This window comes from Hemitrygon akajei, chromosome 1 (assembly GCF_048418815.1).
Source record: "Hemitrygon akajei chromosome 1, sHemAka1.3, whole genome shotgun sequence".
Lineage (NCBI taxonomy): Eukaryota > Metazoa > Chordata > Chondrichthyes > Myliobatiformes > Dasyatidae > Hemitrygon > Hemitrygon akajei.
In genome coordinates this window covers 141,597,328-141,608,287 of record NC_133124.1, presented here as the reverse complement: position 1 = coordinate 141,608,287, position 10,960 = coordinate 141,597,328, and the positions used below count along the sequence as shown (strand labels likewise).

Sequence of the window (10,960 nt, the reverse complement as noted above, 5' to 3'; positions counted from 1 at the left end):
TCACCATACATGTATGCTACTGGATGATAGTCATTAAGGCAGCTCACACGATTCTTGGGCACTGGTTAAAGCCCTTTTGAAGCAGGTGGGAAGTTCCAACCATAGCAGTGAGAGGTTGAAGATGTCCTTGAATACTCCCGCCAGTTGGTTGGCACAAGTTTTCAGAGCCTTACCAGGTACTCCATCGGGGTCTGCCACCCTGCGACGGTTCACCCTCCTTAAAGATAGCCTGACATCGGCGTCTGAGACAGAGATCACAGGGTTACCAGATGTAGCAGGGATCCTCACTGCTGCAGTTATATTAAAAGCAGGGTGATAGAAGTTCAAACGTTAAATAGAGCTGGCAATTTCAGTACTGGAATTTCTTACTGGATACAATTGTGAAATTATGCCTAACATATACCTGAAGATGTCTCACGCAGGGTTATACGCATTCATGTTTTCACACACACAATTTAGTATCACCTTTAGTTGTAGAACACACATTAATAAGAGAAATCAAAGTCGATAATTGAAAGAAAAACTGGAAAAGAGTCAAATTTCCAAATGCTTGTTGAAAATAAACTCAGATAAACAAAATCCTTTTTAGGTGGATCCTGGACACTACAAGGAGAGCAGCAGTTTTCTCCACCCTCAGAACTTAAATATATTTGTGCAAATAATTGTCTTGAGACAATGAACTCTCTCCAATATTTCTTTATTGCAAACGATTGACCACCCATACTCCAAGGCAATGCTACCCAAAAGACGGTTGTCCATTCAGAAACATGATTACCTCGATGTCAGTATTAAGTCACATCAGAATCACTGTATTCTCAGAAACATAGCTCTCGGCCAGGGAATTCAGCTGTCACAACTACTGAGATAGACAACAATTTTTGTATAAATTATAATGGTCTGATTAGATCAGAAAATGCCAAGAAAGCTAGGAAACTTTCTACAGTGACCAATCTGATCGTTAGACCTGGGTGACAGATACAAAGAAGCCAACCTGTTATTCCTGCAGACAGGTAGCTGCCCAAATTAATGCAAAACACATTAATTATACTTTTTTCTCTTTGTAGTAACAGTATGTGTATAATGCATATGAAAAGTTGCACATCTAAACCTTATACACATTAAACAAAACAGAGTGCCACTTTAAACTTAAGGAAAACTGCTAATCAATTTGTTACAGCAGTTCCTTCATTTGCCTGTATTGCATTTCTTAAAGACTTTCACACAATTTTTCAGGAGGCGAAATCTTCTGTTAGTTGGATTGAGTTGTCCTCTGATCTTGGCAATTTACTTGCAAATGTTTCATCAGTGTACGAGGAGACATCAGTGCGCTGTTAATTGTGATATGTTCTCCGAATGCTTGGCCTTTATATACTTACCAATCTGCTGACTGGATCTTTACAGAGCAAAGCTATTGAACAAGACCAATGTAGACTACAGAATCCAGTGCAGGGACTGCAGCAAATATTACGTCAGTCCAACTGGGAGAAAACTATCCACAAGGATCCATAAATATCAATTGGCTACAAAGCGGCATGACCAAGTCTCCCTAGTGTCCCATGAAGATCAAGAGAGACACAAATTCAACTAGGCATCAATGAGTCATGGCGCAAGCAAACACGCGGCTTGCAAGAGAACTCCTAGAAGCACAAACTCAAGAAAATCTGTAGATGCTGGAAATCCAAAGCAACATACTCACGGTCTCCTCATATGGTGATGGAATGTTTGCAAATAAATTGCCAAGATTGGAAACAACTTAACCCAACTATCAACCAGCTGAGCTACCCATTCTTGTAACTTTATCCAGTGTTTCTCCACACTTACATGCTTGAAAATGCCATCTTTATCTTGATTCTCAATTATGATATTCTTCTTCAGATGCTGTCAATGAACCAATGGACATGGCCTAATACTCAGGCGAAGTTACTGACTCTCCTGCTTGACCCTCTTTTTATTTATAATTTTTTTAAGCTGTTTTATGACATCAGTGGGATTTCTGTAGATCATCCGTCTGTCTGCCCCTTTAATTTTGATCCATCTGACCGAGGGATAATTCTGTGCACTGAATCGTTGCTGAAACTGGAACACGACCTGTAGTAAACATTAAAAGAGAATATTTAAACATGGTGTTTCTAACATCAGGGCTCAGAACTGCAAAGAGATTGATGGGATTACAGCAGAGAGAAGTTTAGAATTTAAATGGATATGAAACTGCAGAGAGTTTCAGGGGGTGGAGGGTGAGAAGGACCATTTGCAACATTTTCCATATTATTGCTGCTCTGCAAAGTCAAGCTGAAATACCTCACCTCAAATCCGTCTGCCACTTACACCCTGGTTTTTGATCCCTCTGCCAAGTGATATAGGTCCTTCCAATTTATCTATGTTAGCCCCTCATCATGCTTCTATTGCAAAGAGAGTAACCCAAGCTTATCCACTCTTTTCCCTCAGGGACAGTTTTCCAGTTGTGGTAACACCTTTATAAATCTCTTGTGCCTCTCTCCAGTGCAACAAGATTGTCTCTGTAACATGGGCCAACTAGAATTACATCTTTTCAAGCACCTGATTGATCTATCCTGTTACCTTTTAAGAATTTGTGCATATAAACTTCAAAACAATACTGCATGCAACATCGCTCCATATTCTCCCATTTAGTGGATATTCCTTTGCCTTGTTGCATTATCAACTACAGCAGAAATAGTGCCACAAGATTAATAATGTCTAATATTTCAAGGCCCTGCAAAAAGCTGGCTCTTCTGAGACAATGCTTCACAGACGATGCACTGACTTCTGGCAAACAGCAGGTACAGAGTGTCCACAGTCACAGAGTATTAGCATCATAGAAGACTACATCATAGAAGCAGCCCCTTCAGCCTGTGCCAAATTATATCTGCTGTTCCTTGGCCCACATTCTCAATTCATTTAAATCCTGCTGTAATCTAAAACAACCTTCTTCACCAAATATTGTATCACCAATTTTGATGTTATCCACAAACATGCTAGATATGCCTTATGTATTCTCATCCAAAATGTGAACATAGACAACATATAACAGGAGTCCCAGCCATTGATCTCTTTCCAGATTGGAGCCACAAGCTTCCAGTCTGAAAAGGAACTCTCTCCTGACACCCTCTGACTTTTTTAACTCAGTGAACTTGGTACACAATTACCGAGCTGGCCCTGGAACCAAGATAACTTTACCATCCAGACCAGCCTGGGAAGAACAGGACACCAGAGAATGCTACAACCAAAAGCAGCTTCGAGTAAAGAGACAATTCTGACTGAGGTAAGTACATAAGGTTTTCCCTGCTGTCAGTGTCAGAGTCCTCTTCAGCTGCCTCCTCCCCGTGACAAAACTGGTGCTCCCCATATTGCAATTTGGATTCTCTCTGGCTGTAGCCTCGAGTTGTCTCACATAGTCTAGTGTAGTTTTGTGTTGTTTCATGTAGCACCGTGGTCCTGGAGGAACGTTGTTTCGTTTTTACTGTGTACTGTAGTGACAATAAAAAGGGACTTGACTTGACTTTATAAATACCCTGACAGCCAGCTGCCTAGCACTCTGAAAATTAAAATAAATGATGCCCACAAAGCAGGAGAAGGCTATAAGAAGGTACCAAAGTGTTTTCAGGTAGCCGGTTACTCAGTTTGTAATGTAATTAAGAAAAGGCAGTTAACAGGAACGGTGTATGTCAAGTTGAGGTCTGGAAGACCAAGGAAACTTCCCGAGAGAACTGCTCGTAGGTTTGCTAAAAAGGCAAATCAAAACCCCTGTTTGACTGAAAAAGACATTCAGGAAGATTTAGTAGACTCTGGAGTGGTGGTGCACTGTTCTACTGTGCAGCGACACCTGCACAAATATGACCTTAATGGAAGAGTCATCAGAAGAAAACCTTTCCTGCGTCCTCACCACAAAATTCAGCATCAGAAGTTTGCAAAGGAACATCTAAACAAGCCTGATGCAGTTTGGAAATAAGATCTAGGAATAATGGTGCATAGTTCCCTGAAGGTGGAATCTCATGTGGTTAGGGTGGTGAAGAAAGCTTTTGGTATATTGGCCTTTATAAATCAGAGCATTGAGTATAGGAATTGGGGTAAGGCTGAATTTGGAGTATTGTGTACAGTTCTGGTCACCGAATTATAGGAAAGATGTCAACAAAATAGAGAGAGTACAGAGAAGATTTACTAGAATGTTACCTGGGTTTCAGCACCTAAGTTACAGGGAAAGATTGAACAAGTTAGGTCTTTTCAATCTAAGTTAGGTCCAAAGTTATTCTTTGGAGCGTAGAAGGTTGAGGGGGGACTTGATAGAGGTATTTCAAATTATGAGAGTGATAGAGTTGACGTGGATAAGCTTTTTCCATTGAGAGTAGGGGAGATTCAAACAAGAGGACATGAGTTGAGAGTTAGGGGGCAAAAGTTTAAGGGTAACACGTGGGGGAATTTCTTTATACAGAGAGTGGTAGCTGTGTGGAACGAGCTTCCAGTAGAAGTGGTAGAGGCAGGTTCGATATTGTCAGTTAAAGTAAAATTGGATAGGTATATGGACAGGAAAGGAATGGAGGGTTATGGGCTGAGTGTGGGTCAGTGGGACTAGGTGAGAGTAAGCATTTGGCATAGACTAGAAGGGCCGAGATGGCCTGTTTCCATGCTGTAATTGCTATATGGTTATAAGTCCTGTGGACTGTTGAAGTTACACTAGAACTTTTTGGCTGAAATGATTAAAGGTATGTTTGGAGAAAAAAGAGTGCAGAATCTCATGAAAAGAACATCCCTCCAACTGTTATGCATGGGGGTGGATCGATCATGCTTTGGCATGTGTTGCAGCCAGTGGCACAGGCAACATTTTACTGGTAGAGGGAAGAATGAATTTGATTAAATACCAACAAATTCTGGAAGCAAACATCACACCATCTGCAAAAAAGCTGAAGATGAAAAGAGGATGGCTTCTACAACAGGATAATGACCCTAAACTCACCTCAAAATTCACAATGGACTTCCTCAAGAGGTGCAAGCTGATGGTTTTGCCATGGCCCTCACAGCCCCCCGACCTAAACATCATCAAAAATCTGTGGATAGACCTCAAAAGAGCAGTGCATGCAAGACGGCCCAAGAATCTCACAGAACTAGAAGCCTTTTGCAAGGAAGAATGGGCGAAATTCCCCCAAACAAAAATTGAAAGACTTTTAGCTGGCTACAGAAAGCGTTTACAAGCTGTGATACTTGCCAAATGGGGTGTTACTAAGTACTGACCATGAAGGGTGCCCAAACTTTTGCTTCGGGCCCTTTTCCTTTTTTGTTATTTTGAAACTGTAAAAGATGGAAATAAAAAAGTAATCTTGCTTAAAATGTTAAAGAAATGAGTCATCTTTAACTTTATGCCTTTTGGAAATCAGGTAATCTTTTACTCGCTTAGCTATTCACAGTAACAGAAATTTTGACCGGGGTGCCCAAACTTTTGCATACCACTGTAGTACTACAGCACAGAAACAGGTCCTTTGGCCCACCTAATCAGTGCCAAACCATTATTCCGCATAGTTTCATTAACCTGCATCTGGACCATAACTCTCCATACCGCTCCCCCATTCATGTGACTATCCAAACCTCTCTTAAATGTTGAAATCAAACCCTCATCCACCAGTTGTGCTGGCAGCTCGCTCCACACACTCACTAACCTCTGAGTGAAGAAGCTCCCCCTCATGTTTTCCTTAAATATTTAACCTTTCACCCTTGGCCTCTAGTGCTAGCCTCACCCAGCCTCAGTGGGAAAAGCCTGCTTGCAATTTACCCTATCTCAGCACTCATAACATGCAAAATGTTATGAGAGGCCTAGAGAGTATAGAAAGGAAATATTCCCATTAACTGAAGTTCACAAATCAGTGGGCATACAGTAAATTTGAAGTAATATGGAGACATATTTGGGAGGAGATGAAGAAACGCGTTTTCATTCAGAAAGTAATAGAGTCTGTATAGACAGGTAGTAGAGGCAGAAACCTGCATTACACATGAATAGTCATTGTATTCAGGGAACTATAACCTTCAGGGCTTGGACCTATACTGGAAGGTGGAATTAATTTATGTAGCTCTTTGCTCTCTAGCAGACAGAATTGATCAAATGGCCCTTTTCTACTATGAACTACTATAAATTCCTCTATTTCCTAGAGGGGAGTATTAGCCATTTATTCAGAACTTAAATCTTTTTTATAAATAAAATTACAGACTTTAAATTCTAACCTGAATGAGATTAAACTGCATGTTTTGACTTGAACACCTGCTTTCATTATACAACTGAATGCTTTGAAATGTTTCCAAAACATTATGTGATGAGCTATTTGTTGTGACAGATCAGATCCAGAATGCAAACCTTCTTCAGGGTTGGAGTTAGCCATGCCATTGAAAAATAGCTGCATTTGTTTTGTGAAAACATTTAAAAATTCAAATGACAGTTCAAGCAAGGATTTCCTGCAGGCAGGTGAATAATCAACACAAAGACCTTGCTTGCTAACCTTGGAGTCAAAAACATAGCTGGCATTGCAAAAATTTTAAATCTCTGCATGTATTATTAAGCAGTAATCCTGACCGCACTTCAAAAATTGATTACAAAGCAGTTGAAGGTCTGGAGGTGCATTATTATTTTTTCAGAATGTTGATGGTTTGCTCCAGGCCTCCTTACATTTCATGAACAACCTACAGTATCATATAGTTTACCAATAACACCAAATGTGGCAGAAACGCAAACAGTGATGAACTCAAGATCAGTGATCAAATGCTAAAAAGAGACAATCCGTGAGTGGCGGAGTTCAGTGTGGAAAAGTGTGAAACACCTCACAATGGAAGCACAGGCATGATATCTTACTTAAATGGCATAATTTTGAAAAGTGTAGATAAGCTAAGAAACTATGTACATAGGTACTTGGAAGGTGCTTTACAAGCTGATTATAGTGATAAAATCAGATGGGTTTATTTATTTAATGAGATAGAGGGCGGAATAGTCCCTTCCAGCCACACCGCCCAGCAAACCCTAGATTTAACCCTAGCCTAACTGCAGGACAATTCCCAATGACCTATTAACCTACTAACTGGTATGTCTTTGGACTATGGGAGGAAACAGGAACACCGAAAGGAAGTTCATGCGGCCCATTGAGTCTGCTCCGCTTTTCAATCATGGCAGATCCTTTTTTATCCCCTCCTCAGCCCCACTCCCTGGCCTTATTCCCATAACCTTTCATGCCATGTCCATTCAAGAACCCATCACATTCTGCCTTAAATATACCCAGTGACCTGGCCTGCACAGCTGTCTGTGGTAATAAATTCCACAAATTCACCACCCTCTGGCTATGAAATTTCTTTGCTTTAAATGGACGCCCCTCTATCCTGAGGCCCCCACCATGGGAAACAGCCTTTCCACATCAATTCTGTCTAGGCCTTTCAACATTTGAAAGGTTTCAATCAGATCCCCCCTCATCCTTCTAAATTTCAGTAAGTACCAACCCAGAGCCATCAAACTTGCCTCATATGATAACCATTTCATTCCCGAAATCAACCTTGTGAACCTCCTCTGAACCCTCTCCAATTCCAGCACATCATTTCTTAGATCAGGAGCCCAAAACTGTTCACAATACTCAAGGTGAGGCCTCACCAGTGACTTCTCTGCTCTTGTGTTATAGACCTCTTGAAATAAATACTAACATTGCATTTGTCTTCCTCAACACCAGCTCAACCTGCAAGTTGCTTCTTTAGGATATTCTCCACAAGGACTCTCAAGTCCCCTGGCATCTCTTAAGAAAATAGTCCACACATTTGTTTCAACTACCAAAGTACATGACCATACATTTTCCAACATTGTACTTCATTTGCCCCTTTCTTGCCCATTCTCCTAATCTGTCTAAGTCCTTCTGTAGCCTATCTGTTTGCTCAACACTACATGCCCCTCCACCAATCTTCGTATCATCTACAAACCTGAAAACAAAGCCATCGACTCTATCATCTAAATCATTGATATACAGCATAAAAAGAAGCGGTCCCAACACCAACCCCTGCAGAACACCACTAGTCACTGGCAGACAACCAGACAAGAATCCTTTTATTCCCACTCGCTCCCTCCTACCAATCAGCCAATGTTCTAACCATGGTAGTAACTTTCATGTAACACCATGGGCTCTTAACCTGGTAAGCAGCCTCATGTGTGGCACCTTGTGAAAGGCCTTCTGAAAGTCCAAATATACAACATCCACTGCATCCCCTTTATCTATACTACTTGTAATCTCCTCGAAGTATTCCAGCAGGTTCATCAGGCAAGATTTTCCCTTAAGGAAATCATGTTGACATGATCCTATATTGTCCTGTGTCAGTAAGTACTCCATAACCTCATCCTTAATAACTGACTCCAACATCTTCCCACCCTCTGAGGTCAGGCTAACTGGTCCATAATTTCTTTCCTGCTGCCTTCCATCTTTTTTAAAGAGTGGAATGACATTTGCAATTTTCCAGTCCTCTGACACCAAGCCAGAGTCCAATGATTTTTGAAAGATCATTGTTAATGCCTTTACAATCTCTACCACTACCTCTTTCAGAACCCTAAGGTGCAGCTCATCTGGTCTTTGCGACTTATGTACCCTTTGGTCTTTCAGCTTTTTGAGCAACTTCTCCCTTGTATTAGTAACTGCACTCACTTCTCTTCCCTCACACCCTTCAAGATCTGGCACAGGGCTAAGTGTCTTCCACAGTGAAGACTGATATAAAATTCTCATTTAGTTCATCTGCCATCTCCTTGTTATTATTTCTCTGGCCTCATTTTCTAGCAGTCCTATATCCACTCTCATCTCTCTTTTACTTTTTACATACTTGCAAAAGCTTTTACTATCCACTTTGATATTGTTTGTTACCTTACTTTCATATTTCTTCAGTTCCCTCCTGATGATTCTTTTAGTTGCTTTTTATAGGTTTTTAAAAACTTCCTGATCTTTTATCTTCCCGTGAATTTTTGTTTTGTTGGATGTCCTCTCTTTTGCTTTCACATTAGCTTTATAGAACATAGAATTGTACAACACTATAAAGGCCCTTCGGCCCACAATCTTGTGCTGACCCTTAAACCCTGCCTCCCATATAACCCCCAACCTTAAATTCCTCCATATACCTGTCTACTAGTCTTTTAAATTTGACTAGTGTATCTGCCTCCACCACTGACTCAGGCAGTGTGTTCCAGGCACCAACCACTCTCTGAGTAAAAAACCTTCCTCTAATAACCCCCTTGAACTTCCCACCCCTTACCTTAAGGTCATGTCCTCCTGTATTGTGCAGTGGTGCCCTGCGGAAGAGGCGCTGGCTGTCCACTCTATCTATTTCTCTTAATATCTTGTATACCTCTATCATATCTCTTCTCATCCTTCTCTCCAAAGAGTAAAGCCCTAACTCCCTTAATCTCTGATCATAATGCATACTCTCTAAACCAGGCAGCATCCTGGTAAATCTCCTCTGTACCCTTTCCAATCCTTCCTATAGTGAGGCGACCAGAGCTGGACACAGTACTCCAAGTGTAGCCTAACCAGAGTTTTATGGAGCTGCATCATTACCTTGCGACTCTTAAACTATCCCTCGACTTATGAAAGCTAACACCCCATAAGCTTTCTTAACTACCCTATCTACCTATGAGGCAACTTTCAGGGATCTGTGGACTTGTACCCCCAGATCCTCTGCTCCTCCACACTTCCAAGTATCCTGCCATTTACTTTGTACTCTGCCTTGGAGTTTGTCCTTCCAAAGTGTACCACCTCACACTTCTCTGGGTTGAATTTCATCTGCCACTTCTCAGCCCACTTCTGCATCCTATCAATGTCTCTCTGCAATCTTCAACAATCCTCTACCCTATTCACAACACCACCAACCTTTGTGTCATCTGCAAACTTTCCAACCCACCCTTCCACCCCCACATTCAGGTTGTTAATAAAAATCACAAAAAGTAGAGGTCCCAGAACCGATCCTTGTGGAATACCACAAGTCACAACCCTCCAATCCAAATGTACTCCCTCCACCATGACCCTCTGCTTTCTTCAGGCAAGCCAATTCTGAATCCACCTGGCCAAACTTCCCTGGATCCCATGCCTTCTGACTTTGGCCTTGTCAAACGCCTTACTAAAATCCATGTAGATCACATCCACTGCACTACCCTCATCTATATGCCTGGTCACCTCCTCAAAGAACTCTAACAGGCTTGTTAGACATGATCTGCCCTTCACAAAGCCATGCTGACTGTTCCTGATCAGACCATTATTCTCTAAGTGCCCATAGATCCTATCTCTAAGAATCTTTTCCAACAGCTTTCCAACTACAGACGTAAGGCTCACTGGTCTATAATTACTTGGACTATCCCTACTACCTTTTTTGAACAAGGGGACAACATTCACCTCCCTCCAATCCTCCGGTACCATTCCCATGGACAACGAGGACATAAAGATCCTAGCCAGAGGCTCAGCAATCTCTTCCCTCGCCTCGTGGAGCAGCCTGGGGAATATTCTGTCAGGCCCCGGGGACTTATCCATCATAATGTATTTTAACAACTCCAGCACCTCCTCTCTCTTAATATCAACATGCTCCAGTACATCAACCTCACTCATATTGTCCTCACTGTCATCAAGTTCCCTCTCATTGGTGAATACCGAAGAGAAATATTCATTGAGGACCTCACTCTCTTCCACAGCCTCCAGACACAACTTCTAACCTTAATTTCTAACTGGTCCTACCTTCACTCCTGTCATCCTTTTGTTCTTCACATAACTGAAGAATGCCTTGTGGTTTTCCTTTACCCTACTTGCCAAGGCCTTCTCATGACCCCCTCTTGCTCTCCTCAGCCCCTTCTTAAGCTCCTTTCTTGCTACCCTATATTCCTTAATAGACCCATCTGATCCTTGCTTCCTAAACCTCATGTATACTGCCTTCTTCCACCTGATTAGATTTTCCACCTCACTTGTCA

At 41.6% G+C, this 10,960-nt stretch overlaps 1 protein-coding gene across 3 annotated transcripts in view; it reads right to left on the bottom strand.

Annotated features, from left to right (window-relative positions):
* Positions 1 to 680: 680 nt before the first annotated feature.
* Positions 681 to 10,960, bottom strand: part of LOC140731184 (uncharacterized) — a 181,533-nt gene continuing 171,253 nt past the window's right edge. For all 3 annotated transcript variants that reach the window (XM_073052640.1, XM_073052632.1, XM_073052647.1), the window contains one exon: positions 681 to 2,088. In XM_073052640.1, coding sequence (XP_072908741.1) covers positions 1,921 to 2,088 — 168 coding nt within the window. In that variant the 3' untranslated portion in view covers positions 681 to 1,920. The remainder of the gene's footprint in view (positions 2,089 to 10,960) is intronic.